This window comes from Lagopus leucura, unplaced genomic scaffold, assembly GCF_019238085.1.
Source record: "Lagopus leucura isolate 7727_CA_CO unplaced genomic scaffold, USGS_WTPT01 Super-Scaffold_100028, whole genome shotgun sequence".
Classification (NCBI taxonomy): domain Eukaryota; kingdom Metazoa; phylum Chordata; class Aves; order Galliformes; family Phasianidae; genus Lagopus; species Lagopus leucura.
In genome coordinates, this window is record NW_024962279.1 from 3,089,491 (window position 1) to 3,115,870 (window position 26,380).

The 26,380-nt window shown below is 38.9% G+C and overlaps 1 protein-coding gene across 2 annotated transcripts in view; it reads right to left on the reverse strand.

Moving 5' to 3' along the window:
* The window catches only part of SUCLG2 (succinate-CoA ligase GDP-forming subunit beta), a 101,181-nt gene that overhangs the window by 11,084 nt on the left and 63,717 nt on the right, over positions 1–26,380 (reverse strand). The window contains exon 11 of one of the 2 annotated variants that reach the window (XM_042880842.1): positions 25,795–25,864. The exons of the other annotated variant lie outside the window; for it this stretch is intronic. Within the exon in view, the coding sequence (XP_042736776.1) occupies positions 25,810–25,864 (55 nt within the window). The 3' untranslated portion in view covers positions 25,795–25,809. Of the gene's footprint in view, positions 1–25,794; positions 25,865–26,380 lie in introns of those variants that run through there. 2 annotated transcript variants of the gene reach the window in all.

Sequence of the window (26,380 nt, forward strand, 5' to 3'; positions counted from 1 at the left end):
GTTCATCTGCAATTAAAGATGAAGCCTACCGTATCAGCAGTACGAGTCACAGACACAGAAACAATTGCTTCAGACATCCACTGGAGGACAGTGCAACTCAATGTGGAAAGGGAATACAAAAATCCCTTCAGAAGGAAGAGCGAGGCTATTTTTTCTACTTAAAAGCTGAACTCTATTTTACTTTATGAAATGAGAGGCAAAGTGATATTTTGCATCTTTAGGGTGGAATTTTCAAAGTCTGAAGGTGATAAAATTAAGGAAGATGAGTCATCCAAAAGTAAAGCAAGAATGCCTGCAGTCAAGAAATATCAGTGCCATGCAATTTTGAATGTTTTTGACTGTTCTAAAATGGGTCAGGGTTTAGGATTCACTATAACACACCATTATATCACAGCATGAAAGGAATGCTGATGAATCCTCCAAAGATTCAGATTTTCTTCTGGGACGGGGGGACTGGCTGACAAGTAGGAAAAGCACAGTCAGCATTTCCCTTACTATTGTTATGTTATTTTGGCTTTTATTGAAGAGGTTCCTGAGGATTGTGTGTCTCACAGAGAGTGAACGTGTGGCTCTTGCTACATCAGCTGCTGTACATCCTTTGGGAGCAGAAATATTCCCATTCTATGTGCACAGTCTCCTTCAACCTCCCAAACACCACTGCAGCCACCACAGCAGCCTTTGGAATATTCACTTCAGCATTACTTTCCAGTGAGGCAAGTCAATGGAGAAGGCCTCTGAAAGGCTTCCCATCTGTGGCTCACACACTGGGCATGTGGTCACACACTCATCACAACGATGCCATCACTGCTGTGCAGTGGCACACGATCACACTTCAAGTGTGTTTTGGAAGATGTAAACCTTTCCATGTTTTCTGTGCCTGTGCTACTGCCTGACAACGTATCAGTCAGTCCCTGTCCTGAAACCATGTTCTCGACTGCGTTAACATGAGCTAATTAATCCTACTTCAGAATCCAGGCAGAGCGGGCAGAGGAGTGCCTGCAACCATGTAGGCATGTTTTCACTGATAGGAAGCACAGCAATGTCCCAGTGTAATCTTTATTTATGGTAATAAGGGACAAGAATAAGGAAAGAGGGAAGGAAAAATCTTGAGGCCGCAGTGCTATTCTAAAACATATTTGAGAGTTGAGAGAACAGCTTTTACTGTCATTCGGGGGATGAAATGCAGCTGGCAGTGGCTAAAACAATTGCATTTCCAGTGCCAGTATGAGAAGATAATGATCATGGGTACAAGGAATAAAAAAGCATAAATTAAATTTGTTCTGACTATTGTTTAAATATCTGAGCATCAGAGAGATCAAGCCCCTGGATGAGCCCATGCAGACCAAAATAAAATTCAGGGGTAATGATGACTACCTCCACGACTGCATATTGCAAGAACATAAAAATGCACACCATTCTGCATCAAAGGTGCAATATTGCACGTTTTTAAATTTTCTCTCTCTTTGCACCCCCAGAACCAAGGGTAGATGCATGTGTAGGTCTGAAAAGAAATGACGCAGCCATCCACCCCTCTCACAGGCATATTTGGAAAGCGCTGGTCATTAAACACTTAGGGAATTCGTGTTATTTGACTGCACCATATTAGCATAATTAGTTATAAATACTCTCCAAACCCACTTACCCAAGGTGGTTTATAGACTACAAAAGGTCTATTAAAATTGATCCAATATTTGCCGAATTTTGCCTGCGTACTTTTTAATTTCTCAGAGAAACTGTACTGTGTGCCACCCGTAACATTCGTAGCGTCTGAAGCTGAAATTGGATTTCTGACAAACAATAATCAGCTTTCTGAGAAATAATGCAGCAAAGTGATCCTCATCTGAGCAATGTCATCCGACAGGGTGCGTGCGCGCCTGCTATCTCAGCAGCACGCTGTGCCCCAGGATGGATCTGTGCACCGTCTCGCTGGGCTTTACGACGCATTCAAAGGCCGAAGGCCAAATGATTTTACATCATTCAAACTCAAAAAACGCAATGTTCCTGGAAGGAGGGAGAAGATGGATAGATAAAAATGGAGCGAGCACAATACCCGACCACAGCGCGGGGGCAGCCAGATGAATTGCTCACACTAAGTGATGCTGCTCAGTGCATTTGGGTATGTTAACAAAAACTTAGCCAACGACCCAAACAATTAAGTTTTGCAATCAGGAATAGTCACAAAATGACTTGACTACATAGACCTGCTGTTTTGATAATCAGTTCAGGCCTTCACTTTTATTTCAGTTAAAAATTCGTATGATCCATTTGTGAAGATCTTCAGTCGTGCCTTCTCTCAACCTGTTGGCCACGGATGTGATTCTGACATGAAGTTCAGCTCAGTGGTGCTTTACTGCAAACTGAGAGATTAACTTCAAAGTCCAGAAGTGGTGGGAACAACTGGGGCCTGAAATCTTGATGTAATGTTTGAGAAACACCAGACAAGTTTCCTAGCAAAGCACAACAATTCAACACATCACGTAAAAACTATTTTAACCTATTTTTAAAACTGCTTTAAAAGAAGAAAAATAATTCTTAGCCTATAAAGCTGTCTCAGGGCTTCTCTACCTACTGAAAGTTGGGAACTCCCTTTGCATGAAGATTTCACTTGCTGTTTGATTTCGTATCTTAACACACCCTAAGCCATCACACTACTCTTATCTTTCACTTTTCCCAACGTTCAGTTCTACACTTTCTCTTGAGTAAGGGACAGGTCCAGCTGCTACTTTTCCAACCATTATGGCAAGGGATTTATTTCCTGAAACTAACACCCATCCAAACCATTTTCATCCCCAAAGGTATATTTAAAGAGAGAATGGGAGTACTGTATTTATCTAGAGTATCAAAATACTGATTGTAACCAACTCAAAGGAGAAAACGTGAAGAACAGTGAATATTTTGCTGTAGAGAACCTGAGATCTTCCTATTTTTCACCTGGGAACCATCCCTGGCATGTATTCCCTACATAGAAAAACATAAATGCTATACAAGCTTTTAACTAGGTCACACTTTTTTCTTACTAAGACAATGGAAACTTTTATAAAAGGACTTTGTAATTCCAGAAGCTTAATTAATGTGTAAAAATGCATTGTCATGGGTACTGAACTGCATATACACGTCTGAAATCTGCAAATAATTAGAAGCAGTTCTTTTATGGTAACATGCTAGTCATCAAAAACCCAAACTGCTGTGCTCATTAGGTTCTGAATTACTATCACATAAAATCAGCTATTAACACATAAATGAAATCACAATGGAAACAGTAAAACTAAGGAAGGTACAAAGAAGGGTAACAAAGATACCAAACAAGCTTTGGATACGGAACAAGCAAATAAAACAGGGTTTTCCATCTTAGAAAAATGAAAGCTGAAACACAGTACTTTGGGAAGACCGCAAGTAGCGAGAGGAGAAGGAGCAAGGTGCAATCAGTGCCTGCCTCCAGGGATCTTTCTTGCCCAGCTCTTTGTTTGGGCAACGCCAAAGATAGCAAAAAAAGAAAAAGGATAATCAATTGCTTGGTCATTTTTATATAGAGAATACTGTTACTGTTACTGTGAGGACTGGCACAGCATACTGTGGATGTGAAAAGCTTACACGAGTCCAGAATATACAGCCATAAACTCATGGAGGAAAGGCAAAGGTTGGTAAATACAAGGATATCAAAGATCACTTGAAAGCAGGGGGCATGTGTCAAAAAGCATCCTCACATGCTCGTCCTCAGCTAATGCTCTTTTCTAGAACTGGCTTTTGGCTGCTCTTGGAGACATAAGATGATATATCAAGGCAGATCCAAATGTTACTCAGTGCAGATATGTTCCTCCATTAAACAACTGGTATATCTCTAATTATTATTCTTATGCATTCCCTGCTCAAATTAAATAACAAAGCAGTTAGTGCTTGAATGTTTGTTCCTTTATCTGTATCCCTGCTTACAGTACTGCCTAATTTCAGCAGTTACCATTTAACTGTTGAAGAATGTGTCCATTTGGCAGATGATTGAATAGGTAATTAATACCCCACCATAAAGGCTTGCTGCCACCTACACAATGGTGAGAACTTTTGTTCCAGAAACTTCTTTGGAAAACTGGCCTGTCCAGCATTATATATTGTAGACATTTAGCTGAGAACAGGACTGCTGAAAGATGGATGTTGATCCTTATCATTTGCAAGGTTTATTTAAAGTAATTTAAACTAAAAGTGACAGTTTTAAAAATTAATGGCCAGTAATAACACCCTGACAAATAGGATGCTAAGCTAAGAACTGTATTACTGTGAAACAGGGTGACTCAGAAGCTGACGAAGTGGCTCTCCATTCTTTCTCGATTGCCTCGCTACTTGTGAAATCATAAAATGCAATTTAACATTATTGTTTTCCCTTAGAATTAAGGGAGGGAAAATGCCCTGAGACATCAGCGACGTTACCTTATTCACTCAAATAATCTAAACTCTCATCTTCATTTCCAGTAAAGTTTTTTTAACCTATTTTCTGCCTCGAAAAAAGGAATCAGCTTCAGAGAAATAATTATTTGATAATGAACTACCAGACACTTTTCACAAATTTATCAAAGCATCTTATAATAGAAGCAGAGTTGAATTTTGTTAACCACAATTCCAAAGTGATATAATCAGCAAATCTGAACTGTGAAAGAAGTTATACGGCTACATTAAGAAACAGATGGAGTGAGCATAAAACAATCACAGATAAGCCAGCATAAAGGAACTTAACTTTAGAGTAATCAAGGTTGAGATGCTCAAGGCAGCCATGGGGAGTCATAGACATAAAAATTAGCAGGAGAAGCATGTAAATCACAGTCTGCTTCTTATACTTCAGTGCAGGCTTGTATGGAGCAACATAAAGAACTGGAATTCTCTCACTTAACCATATTACACTCCTTGACAAGAGATTTTGCAGTACGGGCAAGGAAAAGTACTTAGGAGCGCGAGGCTGAGTGTTCTGTAAGTACCTAAAAAAATCCAGATGCCCGTCAACTTCAGTGAGGAGCAGAAAATCTTAAATTTTCAACTCCCACATTAAATAGAAAACAAAAAGTCAAAAGCTGACCATCTACCTCAAAGCCCAAAGACCTTATTTGGCTTGAGCAACTGACTTCCAAACTCAAATCTTCTGCAGTGATCCATACTGTGATATATTGTGAACCTAATATTGGTTCCTTGGTGTAGGAATATAAACAGGAAATGAACCAACCCGATTCTATTTCAACTGCAGTATTACATGCTAAGGTTTTAGTTTCAAAGTCAGTTAAACAAGTACATGCAAAACAATTTCTTCATCTACAAACTGGTACCATAAAAGTGACATCATAAGTTTAGGAACTTCTTGTGGCCACTTTCTGTACTCCTTTGCTGGATGACACGTGGAACAGGAAAGTTTGTCCTTATCTTGGAGTCTATTTCATCACCTAGCATGCCTTGTTTGCAGACAAGTGCCCAGAACCTATCACAGATGGGAAAGCTGTACAAATAAATGCAAATTCAAAGTCTCTATTTCAAAGATAACAATGTAAATGGTTATAAGTAAGGAAATTGATGCAGGCAGAAACAGTTTAATGCATGTACTGGGTGTAGATTTTGTTAATTACTTTTTAAGTACTTAAACACAGTAGTAGCTAAAGAGAATTTGAAAGAGAGATTACATACAAATGCTTCCAAGTGGGTGTTTCCTGCTGAGCTGCAGTCTGCCATAGCAGCCCTGATTAATCAGGGAAGCCTTGCCTTCACTTTCTAGTTCCTTAATGGCCCAACACCACCCCCATTCCCACCCTCTTTCTTCAAGCACCAAAAAGGCTGCTCCTGCCTCCATTCTGTACTGCCAGCTGATGCCTGCCACTGGCTAAGCTGAAACAGCCAGCCTAAGACACTTTCTTACCCAGAATTTCACGTCTAAGAGAAGCTTTCCAATAAGATTCCCAATGCCACTCCACTAACACCTTTTAGTTATGGTAACCTCAATCCTCAAAGAATTCTGGGTGTGACAAAGACAAGGCTGTGATTGTTGCTCTCCATCTCCATTTCCCAACCTAGATCATGCTGGAACCTTAGGGCACAAGTTCCTGAAATGGCTGGAATCCAAACCAAGCATGAATAAAAGGAGAGAGAAGCAAGATCTCACCTTTTCACCTGAATTACCTGCAATGCAAAATCATCTCCTAAGACTCAGAGCTCTTCTTATTACAGACTTGGATGTTATTCTGCATCGATGAACTGTATGGCACAGTGGTCCTAGGCCATCGAGAGCCAGAGCAAGAAGAGAAATACAGGCAGTAATGACACTGTGCTGTAACAGCAATTAGCCTCATCCAGCAGCTGCAAAACGACCGTAGTTCAACAGGGAACTAATGTACTGGCCCTGAAAGCCAACCCGTGTGCACTTCAAGCTATTGTCTTTTAATTCATTGCAGTTGGCATTTTAATGCTACAGTTCACCTCCATAAGGATAATGCCGAACAAATGTGGATACCTGCAGCCAGCATCACAGCAGTGTATGGACATACTCTCACCAGTACCATCCATAAGCAGACAGATTACAGTTCTGAGAAGCAAGAAGGTGAAACGTAGGCGTGTCCCAAAAACTCTCATCCATTGCACACCTTTGCAACAAGTCCTTTGCAGAAGCAAAACTTCACCAGTAATCCCATTTCCATGGGACACCAGTCTGAAGTAGTGTGCTACGTTTGGTCTTTGGGGCACCAACACATAGCTAAAAAACTCTGAATTCAAGAAGTAGTTCAATTTGGCAAGGCCATCTATCAATTAAGTGAGGATGCATGCTAAGAATCACACTGAAAGCCCCTCTAAAACCAAGACACCCTGCAGCACTCAGCACCTCTTGCCTCAGTGACACCTTGGAGTGCTTACAAGCAGCAAACAAGAGGACTCTGGCTTACTTCAGCCTAATTAAAATGTTTTAAAGGAATTTAATTACAATGTGCCAAACCACACAAATGTAAAGATCTTTCCTACAGAGAATTAGTGATGAATTGAATAATTTTATTTTAATCTAACTGTTGGCAAGCGATGTGGGTTTCTTGTTTGTAAACAACCATACTAATGCTAAACATATTTATTCACAACTTGACACGAAATACAACTCTGTAATTAATCATTTCCCTATCTAATTCTGACAAAATAAAACCCCAAACTTGTACCCCTTTCACATTATGAAATAGTCAGTTACACGCAAATGAATAATTATCTGAATTATCAGCTATCTACAGATGCGCAGCTCCTTTCAGCCCAGACAATGGCATACCCCTGGTGCATACTGGTAATCTCTCACACATTCACTTCTGCTTTGTTTTAAGTGAGAAAATCTCCTTGCATATTAAATAAGCTCAATCATGGGCTATTTAAACTATTGTTTCAGGTTATCTATTAATTGCAGGCTTCCTTCACTGCTAAGATGCCAACCATCTTATTAATTGAGAAACGCCTGTGTGAGCGGGTAAAATGTCAAAGGCCACAGGTTGAGATTAATTCTGGAAAAATAAGGTAATGCTTAATTCCAGTGACAACTTTTCACAGCTTGACTGCTTGAAACCCTGTCTTACTGTGACAACACAAAAGCTAAGTTGCAAATAAAAAAATACTCATTAGAGCTTATTTAATTTCACAGTCTTAAATAATTTGCAAGAACAGTTTGCTTTTTATATCAACAGATGTTTAAATCTGAAACTGTATGATTACAATTCCTGTAAAACAGTATTTTCATCTGAAATGCAACAATTAAGAGCCAATATGAAGACATTGAGAACTATGCTGCTCATGTAAAAAGATTAAGTTCTTTGTACAAATGTTACATTAAACACAAATAAGACCAGAAATGTAATACATTGCTTGATTATGGCTTTGAATATAATGTTTGTTTGTATGTTTTTTTCTGCTCTGCTTAAAAGGGAAAAATAGATACACAACATCTTCACAAGCTCTCTGCAGTCTCACAGAATAAAAACAGCACGCAGGCACATTGTGCAAGTGACACCTTTGACAGTAAAAAGCTTCTGCTGGTAAAAACACACATAAAAACCACGACTCAAACCACTGAAGACAACAGAACTCACCACATGCCACAACCTTGACTAGAACACCATGACGCCAACACCCTTTTTCATGATGTTTAACCCCTGAACTAACAAAAACCCAAATCTTTTGTTTGGGGACTCAATATCAGCATGCTCTAGAAGTCTAACTTAGAAGCCAGCCACTTAATTTATGCACCTGTAAGTCACTGCAGTATCACAGACGGGTTTTCAGTGATGTGATGGAAAGACGAGTGGGAAAGGAAGAGAAATAATTAAACTTCATACTTCAGGAAGTCAACTGAATGATTCTTGAATAACAACAGATGATAATACACTTATCAAAGCTTCCTTTTGTCGTTCGTCTTCACTGACTGCAGCTGACTGACACATTCTTTTATAATCCTTTGCCAGCTGCAGACTGAGAAGTCTTTTAAGTTAGTCCCTCAACCCAAGCCTATGAATTCAATTCTTTCCACAACTGACTGGGCAATGGTTCAAAACCTCACTTCAAGACACCTGCAAAACCCAATGTTCGACTTAGCAGAAGAACAAACAGGTTATTCCTTGCATTTGTAGGAATGCCAATTCAGTTTAGAATTACAGACTATCTGGATGAAAAACTGTAGGGCTTTTAAAAGTAAAGCATCATAAAAGTACCTTTGCTCTCCAAACTTCTAGACAGTTCCAGTTTTGATTCAAATGTGAGGCATATCTTAATTTCTAAGACCGTCTGGTAAGTAGGATCCAAATAAATGTTTTTAAACCCATTTCACTGGCAATATTTTTTTTTCCCCACCTATATACCATAAATTGGACCTTGCTGCTTATATCCACAAAGAAAAAACATTTAACTGCCTAAACTTTCTTCTCCATTCCAAAAGCAAGGGTGTATCTCAGTTGAAACTGCACAAAGAATGTATGCTTTGCAAAAAAAAGAAAACCCACAAAATAATTAAAGCCAAGGTAAATGGTGCAGTGATTACTGCATCATTCCTCTCCTTTGGGATTATTCCAGTCATACAGAGTGAAGTTATTCTCAAAAGCTTTGATCATGTCCTCGTGGAGCACATCTCAGCAATCGGAGGATTCCCAATTGCAACTCCAGACAACACATTACTGCAATCAAAATTGATGCAAATCAGGAATGAGAAGTACTGGAAAAGCAAGCGAGGTCCTTGCTGAGACAATCAGTACATTTCACTCATAAATGCTCCAAAACTTTCCATTCACATCTGTCATCATCTCTTGATTTTTCAACTAGCCAGATGACAAAACCCAAACATTTGATTAACAACGTACCAAGAGGCTTCAGAACTCAGAATTAAAGCAAGAACAATCTGTGCCAGCCAGTCACGGCCGCTCATGCATTATGATTAAAATAAAGAAGCATTTCCAAAGGTTCCTCTGCAAGAGACTATTAAAGTAGCAACAGTGTGGAAGAAGCTGCATTATGATGGATTTAAATAAAGCCAGGTGGGATTCAGAAAGAGAGGAGCAGAATGAAAGGGTCAGTGCTTATTTTAGCAGATATCTAGAGTGAACAACTCAATGTTTCACTCAAGATATGCAGAAATTCTCTAGAAAGGCGAGAACTTACATAGCCAAGAATGTAAAGGAAGCAAGGTGGGGAGAGTCAATGAAAATTAGAGGGAGAAATATTGAAATGACTCAGTTTACTATTTTTTATTTTACATTTTTTAGATTTTTAATTGCTTCACATGGGGTGTCTTTAGCCTTTTTCTTGGAAGGAGCTATCTGTTACGGGTTACTGTCAGAGACACAGTGACTAGGAGAGATGACAGTTCTGACTCAAATGCTTATACCTGGTGTTTACTGATTCTATATACTTTTCCTTGAAGGACAGGTCACTTTGGATGCAGCAGCTCACTGATGTTTCAAGGAAGTTTCATTCAAGCAAATTGCCAAGGGAAGACCAAGAACAAGTCGTATCACTGTTCCCAGGGTGTTTAAATTCTTAGTCTAAACAGTTAGACCTCTGAAACGGCCATTGTTTTTTGCACTTACTTAAAATGAGCACTCATTCAATGTCATCATCTCAGTCATTTTCTGGCCTGGACTTCAATTTCCCTTAAAAATTTCCTTCCCTGCAAAACAACTGTGGTCCAGTCAATCACCATCATAGCCTGCCTCCATTATTACCTGCTAGGTTTTGATTACCTGCACCTCGGCAAATCCAATATCACTGATTTCTGCCTATAGCTACAGCTGTGATGATGACTTCTAGAGAACAGTGGAACTGGCAGAAAATGCTGAAGTAGTTCTGCACTGACAGCTTGCTTTCCCGTTGGCATAAAATTCATGCAGAAGTTGCAAAGCTACTTTTGACATATTTATTTATTTTACTGATCAGGCTTTAAAATCAAAACCTAGCAAGAATTTACAAGTGCTGTTATTTGAATCTGTCTGAATTCTTCCGCCATACTCAATACTCTGGAATTGCAACCCTCTCTCATACCCATATTCATTATTTAACAAATGGGATCCATACACACATCTAATGGGAGAGCTGTGAATGCTCCCAGTGAATGGCTCACATGAAAATGGCACTAAGATTCTTTCAAACATTTTGCTGCTGAAGAACTAAGAATCTAATTGTTGCCAGCTCAGAAAATCAGAAGACTGCACTGGCCAACATTTAAGTTATCCTACCAGTTGAGGCACAGGCAGGACAAACTCTTAAAACAGGGATTCCTGCAACAGTTCAGCTCATGGATTGCTGGATATGGATTTCACCAGGATGCTTGGATCCTGGTTCTAAACACCTCTGGTTTTAGCACTCATTAGAACAAACACTCACTGCCCTAAGCTTGAGCATTTTCCAGCCTTCACTTGTTTGTCGTATCTATGTAAGCACTCATCTGAAGCCACGTCAGACTACCCATATATCAAAAAATAAGCATGGAATCCATTAAACACTGCACATAGCTGGGAGCGCTGCAACTCTGATGCAAAACCTCAAAGAAACAAGAACCGTTCTATTGATTTCTGGATAGCTCTTTTGGTTTTCCAATTATGAAAAAGCTACAAGTAGCAGTTTTCTTCAGTATAACAAGATGCTGAAGTTGTCGCCTGTTTCTCATTAATTTTTCATTTCTACAAGCAAAAGTCTTTTCTAGGAGTGTTCTGTGGCAGTACAAGTCTGTTCCATTCACTTTTCAACACCAGACACGTATTTATTTCTAAGCTTTCAATTTCATTGCATAGCTTGCTATGCAACTTGCACACATCAGCCAAAGCGGCAGACAGCTTTTCACCAAAAACTTGTAGCTTGACATATACCTTGTCTTGCCTTAGGCTTAAATTGATTAATTCATCTTCCACTTGCAGTAAAGTCTTCCATTTAAAATGTTTTAGTAGGAAGAGGCAGATTTTAAAAACTGAACCAGAAAGAATGCTTCCAGCCCGCTCTGCATATATAGTTTAAATACAGTGTTATGCTCTGCTGTTAAGGAGGTCTTTAACTTAATTTTGCTGTTACTAACTCCATAAATATCTGGTTTCCATATATTCCTTCCCAATTCCTTTCTGTGCAAGAACACTACAAAGCAATGGCTGTCTCAGGGATTTCTCCTCTTGGAGTTTTCTGGTGACTGGAACACTGACTGTAATTTTCACTTTTTATTCTTTTTGCAAGAAAGTTGAGTTGAAGAATTCTACCATAATAAAAACATGAAAATTGACTTGACTTCAGAAACTCAATCTAATACATTTTTGAATGGAAGATTCCAGAGTAAATTTTGCCCATAAAATACTTGAGAAGGCAACAATATATTGCAACTTGAAAACAAAAACTGAAGATTCTAATGTGAAAAACGGAATCACAGGTATAAAATTTGATAAAACATGGAAAAGCTTACAGGTACATATATGGTACCCTCCTTAATTAATGACATTTGTATACAAAGATTGAGAATTTCTTCTACAAAACAGTATGCAGCTTATTCAGCCACGTGGCTTCGAATTGAAAGCAGGAATTTTTACTCAGGAGTTTGCAGGAGGTCAGACAAGATGATCTTAAAGATCTTTCCTAACCTTCAAATCTGTGACTCAAGGTGTACACACAGATTCAGTTTTGTAGAACTCCTGAGTATGGTAAAGCATTGAGCATATTACTAGTAATAAATTTGCTTTTGTCTTTGAGCAGAAAGAGTAGATGGCACCTGGCTTTCCCCCATGGAAGTAGGTACGGGTGTCAAAGCAGCACATGCAAGCCTGCTTACCTGCTTTCATTTAGAAAACTATACTAGGTGAACAGTTGATTCACAATTTTTAAGATTGTTTCATTGAAATGCTGCTGGTATCAAGGAAACTGGATTCAAAAACACTGAACTGAACAGCAAGTCCTGGACACAATATATTTTATACACATTAATAACAGCGTTGACTGCAAGAGTTTCTCAAGCAACCAAAGGGAATCAAAGCTCGTATTTCTGTGGATATTCACTCAAAGTCAGATAAACAGTAACAAGTAGGGCATCTTTTGTAATACTGATGCTGACAACGCATCAAGGAGACAAAAGAGGCTATGGTAATTTCAGGGTTCATTAGAAACACAGAGGGTGGGGAGGAAATCAGATTTTGCCAAATAGAAAAAGAGAAATCAGTAGGGAAAGCAGCTCTAATTTCAAGCTTGTATTACAAATAATGTAAAGTTAAAAAAATAAACTGCATTCCCAAGTATTTTTGTATGCACCCTTTAAAAATGCAGACACTAATTTAAGCACAGTCTTCTGCACAAAAAAAAATAAAGGTAGTAACCTAAAGGTTATAAAGTTATAGCTCAGTGATCCTTCTTCATAGATGCCTCAAGCATTCCATCTCTTTCTTTCCCTAAACACTCTGAGCAAGCAAATACCCAGTGACAGGAGCATGCAGCAGGTGCTTTCTCAGCTGAGAGAAGGATAAGATGATCCATGCAGCATCTATCTGCCACTCCAAAACCTCTGGAACATCCCAAAAGAGAATCTTCTGTTGACTTAAGTGAGTTCTGGATGTGAGCAAGGGGTTTCCCACTTTTCAGAGGTAGAACTACACTTAACAGTAAAACAGATCCATCTAAATTCTTCTGCTGACCTTCAGTAGTCCTAGAAAGCTGGAAACATTGTCTGATAGGTGGCATCTAGTAAAAAGGAACACACTTTCAGTGAGTATCTTGGTGAAATGTACCATTTACAAAGTACTGAGAGTAAGAGAGTGACACAGCATCATCCTATGGAGCACTAACAGCAATGGCAATCTACGTACACAGAGAACAGATGACTGATCATCAGCATACCCACAAGCTGTTCTCTTGACAGCTCACTGTGATGGCAGGACATGAAGGAAGTTTAACCTAGAAAAGCAGGCACCTACAAAAGACTATGCTGAATGGAGATAAACAGATGAAAAAAATGAAAGTTTCCTTCACTCAGTTTCGTAACCCTAACAAAGATAAAGACAAGCTGACTTTCAGCTGACATTATCCCTTTATCAGGGCAAAGTGTGGTAACAATGCAAAACACTCCTCACGTTGCAAACATTCTCCAAGCAGTGTACTGGATACTGCATTTTGGGGGTTGCTAGAAACACCTCCTTCCATTTAACACTTCTCCAGGTGACACTGTCCTGTGGCTTGTAGTTGTAGGTCACAAATTGCAAACAGCAGCAGTGTTACTAGTTGATTTTTGCTTGTATTTAAGACAAGAAGTAAATTTTAGACCTTTTCATATACAGAGCAAGTCCAATTAGCAGGCAGCAAAATGCTACACCATGCTGTTCTGCAAAAAAACAAAAAAACAACCCAAAAAAACATTGAAAATATCTTTGCTAAAGACAAGGAAAGATATGTGCCTTCACACGTTCAGGTAGATGAGACATAAGCAAATACCAACGCTTAAAGAGGAAATGGGGCTGCAGAATAAAGAATACTTGGCTGCTATGACATCCCATTTAAGCATGAAAACTAACTTTGAAGCACTGCTACGTGGCCTGTTCTCTAAGCACGCAGCCGTACACATGTTCCACTCACATTTCCAAAGCTGAATTTATCCTGATGTTACAGCCCCAATTAGTGAATATAATAAAAAGCAACCTAAGCAGTGGAGATCAGAAACTATTATTAAGCCTGCAGATTAATGCTGCTAGTGACACACAATAGACACGAGGTAGCTACTAAGCCATTCAAACCATGTATTTTAGAAGCACGTGTGATCCTTCCTCTCTTCCCCTCCTCAAATATTTATTTTCTAATAGCAATAATGACCTCAGCATTCAAGGCAGTCTTCCAAGATTAATGACCAGTGGAGGTTAATGGTCCTTAGCTATTCTTCGAGCCATCAACTCCTCCCAGCCAGTCATTAATCCCCACGAAATGCCTTAATGCTTCACTTATTACTGCTTAAGCATCACGCCTGTAAATTTTCAGGGCATTAAATCTCAAGAAGTAACCTTTCTCTCTTCAACAAAACAGACAAAATGAAATTAGTGACTTCATTTTTATAGGCATTCTCTCAGCCTTGCAAAACAGTACTATTTATTTGTGTTTATTTGCATTTCTTTGTTTTGGACACTAATAAATGACATCTCCCTCCTTGTCATTTCAGTAAATTCCCTGACAAAATACTGGCATCACAAACCTTCCTCAGCCAGCATGTCGGCAAGAAAAAGCAACAGCGAGAATGCCTTCGATTAGTTTCTTTCTGCCACAGGAAAAACCACAACACAGAGGAACTACTTGTATTCCACACTTCAGCTGAAGATGCCACTGATCTCTGTACCTATATAAATATGCATACGTATGCATATGTTTTTACATTTTCTCCCCCAAACTCAGCAGCAGTGACCTCCTGCAGTAGAACATAACACAGTCCACAGGACGTGGCACTGCGGGACTCAAAGCCATACAACAAAGATTCCAATGAAGGCTCTGCCACCGATATTTGAGTAACCTTGGGAAAGTCTCACTGCTTCCAGAGACCTTTTTCTTTTCCTGCTGAACCTGTTTAGACAAGACAGCTAATGAAAAAGCAGAGCTCTTCTCTGTAGGATTTTGAGTAAGAAACCTCGATTTCAGCCCACGGCTTCTATTCACTACTTCAGTGTAAACAGCTACAACAAATCTCTTCCAGTGGCCCATTAAACACAATGTTTATATGGAAGTACTCCATACACCATGCACTACAGCATGTGAGAAATTACCCTTCCTCCAAAGCATTTGGGTTTGTTTTTTTTTGTTTGAAAGTTGTGATAAATGGTAAAATACTTGCTTAATTGTCTCTGGATTCCAGCAGAACAAAACAGCAAAACCAGCAAAAATAAATGTCTTTATTCAAATGGTGAAATGAATCAAATTTAATCTGCATTCATTCAGAAGATCAATTATCCAAATGCGTTTAATTCAGACTGTACCTGATCTAGGCAGCCCATCAATCATTTAAAGGGCACCATTTTTTTATTTTTTTTTTTGCCTTTTACTTTTTCAATCTCCTAGTATTTTAAATGGACATCAAGATTTACATTCATTTTCCATTGTCATTCTCTGGCTAATAAGACCTGTTTTACAAGGCACTCCCAACTTGAATTCTCTGGTGCTCAAAAGAAAAAATTATTCGAGAGTTCACTGTCCACAGCTATGACAAACAAAGCAAAATGTCATTATTTTTCAATCATTTTTCTGTGAGGAAAACAGCGCACAGAAAAGTGGTGACATTACATTTAGAAGATTAGACATATCTGACTATTATCATACTCATTTATATTGGCACTCGACTAGCATTAGTTGTGAAGGCAACAGGGCTAGCTGTCAGACAACAACATGTGCAAATTGACAAGCTATTAGAGAATGCCAACTGGATCTATTCAATTAGAAAATTTACTCCAGTACTGGAAAAGCTTGCTTTCAAGATAAGGGAGAAACACTGTGTGTTGACTAGGGAAAAAAAAATGATAGAAATTAATAAACACAGAGGAAAATTAATCTCTTCCTTTCTGCAATGAACACTACAAAGAGATTAACTGTAAAATATTAACTCTAAAAAACTCCTTTAAAATATTAATAAGATGGGAAAAGAAAAGGAAAAAAGAGCAAAAGCTTTATGTCAGCATAGGAGACATCTCTTGTTCTCCTGCTAAGATGTGCTGCTACAGGGCTGCTGTGACTACAGAAACTCTGTAGTATTGTTAGCGAGGTGGTTGAAATTCTCATCTTCCACCAAAGCAGCATTTTCAACATTTGGTGGCTGTACTACACTGTCCCCATCACAGCCTGTTTTCTTCTGGAAAACTGAAGCTATAAAAATACTACAAAAATTATAGTCAGAAATACTACTTGGAAAATAAAATCAAAGAGGAATCTGTGGTTATGAAAACAAACAGTGTTCCTAAACTGTCACAATGCCAGCATGTAGTATTTTCCTGCAAAATTCAGAGTTACGCGAACACTCCTAAACCCTGTGCACATGTGCATGAACAAAACTACATGCAGCATTCCCTGGAAAAAGATCAAGTTAGTTCGCTCTGCAGAAGAAAGAGCTGCATGGGTATTAAGAACCCAATCTGATTTCAGTTAGATTAATACACAACAGCACTAACACTCAAGTACCAGGGGTTTTATAGCTAGCAGACACTGAGACGAATCAGACCATGATTGCTCATGGAAATAAATCTTAAGACAGTTATGAAATTTCATTTGTAACTCTAAAAAACCAAATCTGAACACTATGCTTAGTTAAATCCACAGAATCACTGACCTTCAGCATCTGCAGTATTTAAGAAAAAGACACTTCTAGTTCTAATTGACAGATCCACTGCAAATACAGCCTCAGCAGCCCCAGAGCCAAGGCTGAGAAATGTAATCTAAGCGTCCAAAGCTCAGTCAGTCTAACTTACTCAAGCAGGTTTTCCTCTGCATTTCTATCAAGAGAAATGAAAGATTCAAGATACAGCTCTTCAGTTAACAAGTAATCAGGAAACCACTATCATGTAGGATCATGGGTGGTGATATAAAGCACAAGTTCTTAAAATATTCCAAGTCAATAGAGAAGTATATGCCTTCAACTCAAATCTAAAATCATCCTTTATATTTATTACACAGAAAGTCTGTAAATAATTCAGCTAAAATACTAACTCTGAAAAAGTTAATTATATTTGAAATTCCATGCTTCAAATGAGACACATCTCAATGCAACAAGTATGCAAGTCCAGCTGGCACAGGACAAACCTATTATGTTCACTGAATCTTTCCAGTTTGAGATTCCAGAACCAATTCCAACAAAGAGCATCCTTTCCCAGCATAAATCCCACATCTCTGCCACACCAGCACTTACCAGATAATGCAGTGCTAGCACAAATACAAACCAAACCATGCTGAAATGTTACAGCTCCCCTCCTGCACTCTTCAGACCAACCTCCAAATCAACCCCAAACATGAGAATACATCCAGGTTTCCTTATGGGCTGAAAATGAAGAAAGAAGCATGTGTGGTACAAGTTGCCTCTTCTTATTTAAGTGGAAGGTATTCAAAAACACTTAGAGAATTGCTGTAAAACCCGCAGAATTGAAAGCATTGTTAAAGCTGTGAGTGCTTTTGCCTCAAACCCTTCAAGGCCCTGTGTTATCTGAGGTGTTAGATAATACCTCAGTGCCTTGTTACCTTAAAACCCATAGTTCAGGGCTGAAAAGCTCTTGGATACAAGCAAGATCAAAGCAGGTAAGTTCAATAAACAGTGTAGGCTCTGCTTAGGGGCTTGAGGGGCATCGCTTCTACAGCATGCTGCAAGTAATTTTCTCTGGTGACATGCTATGTTTTGTCTTACTGAACATTTAACCTCTAGATTTGGACAGCACACATTTGGCATGGGCACATTTCTTCAGGGAACACCAGAGTGGTTACTTCAAGTGACAGTTTTCTAATTATTCTGTCAAGCATCAATCTGTGAAGTTCCAAGTTCCTCTCTGCCCTGACTGACAGGGCAATCAGCACTTTACTTAAAGCCTCTGGAACTGTTCTGCCCTAAAAAACGCTTTAAAAAAGAAACAAAAACCCAACCAACCCCTCCTCCCCACAGATTGGAGGCAACGTAAAATCTGACTTCCAAAACAGCTCCCTGTTTCTGCCACACAGCTCCCTGAGGTAACCAAAGAATGGCATGAGTGCATATCACGCAGCTGGGGAAAGAAGCACAGACCAAAACAGCATCTTTTTCGTACTACAGCAATTCATTTCAGGCATTTCATCTTGGAGAAAATCAGCTGATAAAAGTACATCAGAAACAGAGAAGCAGCTGAGATAATGCAATCATTCTCACTGAAAAGTTTTCATCTCTTCTCTTACAAGAGAAAAAAAAAATAACACCTACACACAGCTTGATTCTGAGTTCCCCTTGTTCCTGAGGAGCATCATGCTCTGATGAGCATTGTGTTGTGAATTCTCTGGGGGTGTTATGGTACCAATGACTGTAAGTAGTGGGAAAATGAGGGACTTCGTGAGCAACAAAAAAAATTAGGTCTGTATCAAATGTACAGAATAATACAAGCTATTGAGTAATCGTGACCATAATTTCTGCAATAGTACCAAAGTATTTCATGTTTTTTATCTATCATATAACTAAAAGGCTATTAGGTTGGTATCACAGTAGCAAACATAGACAGTTACATGCCAAAGTGCTGCATCCGAGAAGTCAACAGTGGAGATGCTCTTCGTGGTTCCACTTAATAATGGGCAAGAAAAGATGACATCCCAGTATGGGACAGCACCAACATGCCACATATACCTATTTTCAATAAGATGTACAAAGTTGCTCCTGCAGTTTTCTAAGTTAACTATGAATAATGCACATTTGGCGACTTGATTGTGAGCATAACTGAGCACTCCATGGTACACCACACCGCTTCAAATCAGCAACGCTAACAAACAAATTAATTACCAAGTCAGGTGTCAGAGCGGAAGAGCACAACACATTTGATCACAAATCAGAGTGAAATGCAGAAAATCTCTCTCTAGATTTAAGGCTTAATTCTGTTTTTCTGAGGACATTAAATATGTAAATATATTCACACACACAAAATTCAATTTTTTTCTTGGATCTGAATCAAAACTCCCAGCAACACAGACTACCTGTGATTTATGAAATGAAGAAAGGAAGCCTGTTCTAATCAGAGCTCAAGCCTAGTCAGAGCCTAGCAATGGATACATAATTCTGTTTCTCTTGCTGGACAGCTGAATGCTGGTTGATTTCTACAAAGAAATTATCCTCCTCCTCAACAATATGACACGATGAGTTTCCCTTAATGAATCAGATTCCTTTTGGATTAGGTTATGACAAACAACATCCTAGGAGAAACTATTTCCCCTCAATTCAACAGCAGCATTCAATGATGGAGGCATTACGTGATGCATGAAAAAATACCAGTGTGCTAACAGACCAAAGCTCAGGGCTGAAGCATCCCTAAACCAGCACCATCCCCTGGGAGCCACTCATCCCATCCAGCAAAGTGTAGGAAGCCAATCTATTCCTGTTTTTACAGCTTTAGTCTTGCCAGGGCAGCTCCCCGTTGTTCGCTGCACTGTTGGATGAGCACCAGGGCACATCCAGGGAAGGAAGGTGCAAACAAAAGCACTAACTTAGATAAGCTCAAAATGCCACAGACCTGAGTGCCTCCAAGTAAGGGAAAGCCTGCACTGACTGCTGATAGCACACACAGAGGAAGGAAGCTCTTTGATAAAAAGCCTAAAATCTGCAGTGGTCAGTTAAGGGAAAATCTGTTCTACCAGCAATGGAAAGGACTGAATTCATCTGTGTTACTGAAGTGCAACAGATTTTTTAACATTATTAAGGGAGATAAGCTAACATTGTTGAAATGTATGCACTGTCGTTTTAAAATTGCTTCCATTTTATCTTTTCAGTTCAATTCCTTCCATAGTTTGTATTATGAAATGAAAAATGAAAACAAAAACTTATTTTTTCTCCTAATACATACAAAAAAAAAAAAATAAATAAATAACCCACCCAAAACAGCTGCATTGGGCCCTGTGAAAGTTTTGATTAAAGACAAATCCTTCACAATTCAGAGAACACATACTCAATCAGTGGTTGAAGAGGAAAACCTCCAGGGTGCAGCAGAAACTAAACAATTCTGATAAGGTTTCTGTGACTTTCCAGCAAACAGTAATTTGTTCTTTTATATGTCTTCAATGAGAAGTCAAGCATTGCAGTCCCAAACCTTTAAATCAAATGATTTGCTGGGCATCAGGCATCCAACTTTCACCATCTACCATAAAATAACGACTCTGCACACTCATTAGTTTCCATTCAATAACTGATTTTTAAAATTTTTTTATTTTTATTTTTTGCCAGTTACAGGCCTATAATTGTGTTCTGGGAGGGCAATTTCATCAAGATTTAGTTAAGGAAAAGAAATTAGCCGCATTTTCAAGTTCTAATCTTGTCTACACTGTATAAGCATGTATACCATTTGTTTCCTGAAAGAGATATTTTTGCTCTTTCCCCCTCTGATACCATGATAAATCCCAAATCTACCATGCATCTGTAGTTCACGTGAAGGTTTCTGCACAAAGCCAGCTTTTTCATTCAGTCCTGGAAAAATACTTGTAGTCATCCCTCAGTCCAAAGGAAAAAAAAAAAAACAACACGAGTTTCCATGGAAAATCTGTTTTCAAATAAAACCCTTTACACAAAGTGACCATTTCCACTATTATTTAGGTCCTACCATTGCAAAAATTCTATTCTGCTTTACACAGACTGTCACTACTCCCACCCAGTGACAGCAGAATGAAAGCTAAACACCCCAATCAGTTGAACCTTTCGTGCAACTGAAGGAACCATGGTTGGTTGGGAATATTCCTGCTATTTCTCTGCCTTCCCAGAGTACACACACAAGAGAACTGAGCCATAGGAGATAGAATAGCTCACATCTTCTGCAGACTGCATTAAGAAGTCAAGTACGAGCAATAAAGGAGATGAGCTGTCCCCTATTCTAAAGAAAACACCCTGTTGTAGGGAATGTCTAATACAGTAAAATACTGAAGGGTACAACCCAGCATATTTTGAGACAGGCCTAATTTTTGTCTTCCTATAATGGAGATACTTCTTCTATTAGAAGATGAAGCTAAACCTCTAGCAACAAGAATAAGAAATACTCATTTGAAGTAGATGTGGACTTGATTTACCAAGTACTTAAGAACATGACAAGCTTTAAAAGTGAATAGACTAATTTATTTCAGCTTTATCCATCCACTCAGAATAATAGATAATAAAATATTAAAATCTGAAACAAGTTTGAATATCTTCTTGAATTGGAGCATGAATAATGAAGTCACGAAATAATTCAGTCTCACCTGAAATAAAACAGAGATTCAAAGGAAAGAAATAGCTTTTCCCTCTTTCATTAAGCCATATTTCAAATAATTTTCGTCTTTTCCAAAGCATTTTCACTCTGTTCTCCTCAGTGCAAATGAATGGATGAACACAAGGCAAGGAATACTTTTCTCATTCAAGTATAATTAAATACACCCTTCTGACAAGACAGAGTGCACCCTGCTCCAAAACTGAAGTTTACATACTTCAGAAAAATATATTTCCTACCTCAAAGCTGTATGAAGAGGCATATACAGAGGAATACAGAAAGCATCAGAAGATTCAGAGCATCTCCATTTCTATAGAAATGGGCGGATGCTCTAACAGATCTTTTTCCCCAAAATATGAATGAATTTAAAAGCTCCCTACTTGCCAGCCCCACACATTATTCTTAGTCACATCACTGTGCCAGACATTTCAGATGGCATATGGGATAAATAATAACTTAGATTATGATAGGTGATATTGTTTTATTTCCTATATTAGGATGCAAGCCAGTGCGCAAGTGTGACAGCAGAGATGAGTGATACATCTGTATTTATTCATGTAATTTTCCCCTCTTTTCCAATAACCACATCACTGAACGTGGCATGGTAAAATTAAGTCTCTTTTTTATTGCAGAGACGAAAGACAAGAAGCTCATTTAAAAACAGTGCTGTTTCACACTTTCCCCCTTTTCAGTATAGACGTACTGTTATGCTAAAAATCTTTGCAAGATCATGCCCCTTTATTCTTTGGTTTTAAAAGATAATTTTATGATGAGGAAATTGTATTTATCACATTGCACCTTTTTTCCCCCTCAAAATCGAGTCTTATTCTTCAACTAACCTCTACTCCTTCTATGTGTACTCCATCCATCAAGGGTGCTCTGGAAATTATAATTAAAAACAGTTGATATTCATTTCACAGCCAGGAGAGTACGTTCTACCCAGCATAAATGGCTAAGAGCACCTAGCTGAAATATACAATTCATCATCTAGGTCTGTTTCTATCAGAAACAGATGGGGGTGAGGCGATTAGATTTCTTCATTTTGGTGGAAAGATCAAACACCTTCCTAGGCAGCCACGACACCTCAAGGCACTTAAAAACAATAAGCAATAAAAGGTGATTTTCTCTACAGCAGAATTTAAGTAGGGAAACTAAAATTTTTATGAACACATTATTTCCTATTTGTATCATTAAATGATTATTCTCTCATTTCTCTCTCTGCTAGATAATCTATAAATAGATTCATAATAAACTACTCATCTCGCCCAGATGAACTGCCAAATGGAGATTCCCAAAATATCTGTCCCCTCTATCCTCAGTAACAGTGGAATGAATCACATAAATTTTCAAGATTTAATCAGTTTGTAAAGTACAGCAAAAGATTAATCACTGTTCCAATGCATTACGCATGGCATTTCTTGTAACCCAGCAATACTAACACGCAAACCACTGCACATCGTGCTGCACGCGCGACAGACGGCGTTCTGCAACTACAGATGACACCACAACGTTCTCAAGATGGAAATATTTCTTCTCTAAACACTGGAAGATTCTCCCCAGTGTTACAAGCCCCAGCTGTCACACTCATCCAGTATTTCCTATACTGGCAGTTGAAGTAAGCACAGTCCATAACAGATCTTTACTACCACTGTGCGGTTACCAACTTCCACCACTCCTCTCCAGCCCAACTTTCTGATACACAGGAGGTAAGTGCAAAATCTCTGCAAGTTTTTTTTCCTTGCTCATTTTTTTTTTTAATCCCCCTTTTAAGATTCATTGTAGTCAGACTTAAAAAAGAGGCACTCAATTTCCTAGTGCCTACAAAGAATGGCAAATTGATATGTAAATATGCTTTAACGTGAATTATCTAGAACTCAATAATACATATGCTCCTAAAAGATATGCAATTCTTGATTATAAATCAAGAAGTTCCATTATACATTTTGAAAACGCATAATTGTCCTCACCTTTTCATAAATATTGGCTATATGCTAAGAGTTTATTAAAACGTTTAAATGGAATGAAAGAACGCCTTTTCAATACTTTAATTGCTCTACAAGATGACTAGCCACCTTAAATTAATACCTGTAAAACTGCACAGACACATTAGCTGAAATCCTTGCTCAAATTCTGTTAGCCTATACTTCCTCACCAAAGCAACACTAATAAAAATTTGGGATTACTCCTATAAGCCCAAACTCTGTAGCATCTGGAAAAGAACTACGAGTGTTAACACTTCAGACAGCTGTGCTCCAGTACCCTTGGTTACAAGGTGAAGTATTTGTACAAATTTCTGATAGAAAGCAGACTGTGCCTTTTTCAACTATGCTCAGCGTTACAAAATGTCTCTGTGCTCTAACTGGTCTTTTCTACATCTACAAACTGTCCTCTGATATCATCTTAAACTTTCGAAGGCTTAAAAAGCCAAAGCCCATACAAAACTACCCTTTTTGGCTTTAAATTTAGGACAATTGCAGTTGCCTGAAAGAGGAAAAGAAAGTCCATTCATTGGCCCCAGTGCGTGATCAGTTCTTCCTGAAACACCCTGGGTAAGTTTTTAGGGCAGTTCATAAAAGCTTGCTGTGTTAGATAGTCTTGTAGCTCCTTATGTAAACTACTGAAGGACTCGATCAGCTTTTCTGCTGAATAATTTCCAGAACACCTAGCTTAGCTTCCTTTGCTGCCTTCACACAGCAGACATTAACCTGTAACACTGGGCAGACTGCCCAGGTTAACTGGTTTCCTTCACCTTGCTGTGCCTCGTCCTTTCAGCTCAAGTCTCTTCTACATTTGAAGAGAAATGGACTGTCTCACCACACATGTTCAAGCACCCTAAAGCAAAAGGGAATCCCTCAACGCTACTGGGAGATACCATTGAGATGATGGTGTCAGATCCAGCTTCTGAAAACTGATATACAGCAATAATTCATTAGACATCACCTTGCACAAATGTCAAAGTCAGAACACAAACACTATTTTACTGATTATGACTTTTTTTTTTAAATTGCATATTGATTTATACAAAAACAGTGGTGAGTACAAAACTGCCACTAGGATATGGCTGTGCAATAAGCAGTAAAATAACAGCAATAACTTATTATTTCCATAGCACTTGAATTCTTTTAACAGCCTATAAAGTTTGTGATCAGTCCTGAGAGCCATCACCTATGGAAGATGAGTGTTACAACGCACAGCTCACGTAGAGCTTGTAGTCAGCACCCGTGGAAGTACTGGGTTCTGTAGAGCACTGCCAGAAAACACAGAGGTCCTTATGAAGGATGCAGGACTGGAAGAAGAGGCTTCCAGGAAGGAGACTTCCAGCTGAAGTGTGCCAGTGGGTGCTCTAGTTTGGGTGAAAGCAAGAGAATGATGGTCAGTTCCAATTTTTGGAATTGCTTCCAGGTCTAACACTGCTGACATGCTGCCTATTACACATTTTTCTCCACAATAACTCCTACAGTTTTTAGAATACTCAAAACAGCACAGAATGCTTCACCCTCTTGTGCGAATCAGAAAAACACACAAGGCATAAAGATTTTTCATGCTGTGTAAAGAAGAGCTGGGTAATGAAGTGTGTAAAGGGTGCATGATATTTGAACGGGAAAGCAAGAGGATTCCTAATGACTATGTAAGGAATAGGGTTCCTCTGCACTACCTGAAATGACATGCAATCTCACAATTCAAACAAATCCAGCGCTAACACTATTATATGTCTATAACCAAATGCTATTTACCTTTCATTTTGTTATTCACAACTGTACACATGCTGACACAGGCTGTGTGTGTGATACAGAGAAGGTTCTCTGGTTCTATAGATTATTATAACATTGAGAAATCCACTACTAGCAATTTGTCAGTGAAATGCAGGAAGTGAGCAGCAAACGACTCACATCCAGCATGCTCTCTATGAAAAGGCTCACTACCATTGCAAGAGTGGCCATTCAAACTGTGGAACTGTTAAAACCTCTGCACACGATTCCCTATTTGACTTTCACAACTTAACAGTCTGCACCCCTCCCACTGCCCAGTGCATCCTCCTCTCACTCCACACAGAAGTACCAGAACTGACAACAATAACAGCCACTTTCATCAAAAGACAAAGGCAACCCTAGTAGAAAATCATGTTGTTTCTTTTCTGTTTCTGGATGTTGCTTTTGATGCTCAAGCTGCAACTCATCATAAATAAGACAGACTTGACAGTCTTGACTGACTGGCATGACAAATATTGCAACAGACATTCAGCAGATCCCATTAAACAGCTGTGCAAGCTGTCTGCACTCACAATTTGGCTGCTGGTATTATTCTTACATGCTGTGATTACACTGTCTCATCGTGGATCAGGTACACCCCATGATAGCATTCATTCCTCCCTTCTTCCAGTCTCTATGCTCACCTCCGAGACTGTCCAAGATTATGCCTGCTGCATGGAATAATTAGTTGGGAACGCAATAAGCACCTGGCAGCCCCTAAGAAGAAAAAAAATCACTGCCAAAAACTACTTTTTGGCTCACATTTGTAACACTACAGACAAACACCAGGCACAGATCACTGAATAAGACAGATTTTTGCATAACTTCCAGGACAAAATTCTCTGCTCTATAGTCAAGCGCAGTTGGAGCCATACTCAAAAGACCCTTTTCCCCTAAAACTGGGAGCCAGTCTTTGTTTCAAGCAGAATAAGAGCAAAGAGCCCAGAATCACCCCAGCAGTCACTATACTTCAAACTGCCTGAACGCTTCCAGATTTTCTGAATTGCCTAAACTGAGCTAGTTCATCCAATTAGTTCTGAATTAGTTCAGAACTGAAATTAGGATAAAACTGGTTACAGAAGACAGCTTTTTTTTTTTTTTTCCCCACCCCCATTTCTGAAATCTGAGAAAAGATTATCACAAAGCTTTTGTCTTAGTAGAGTTATGCCTTCTGCTGCCAGATAACGGACTGCAACGTTAACAACAGTAATACCAAAAATCCCTCAAGCCAAA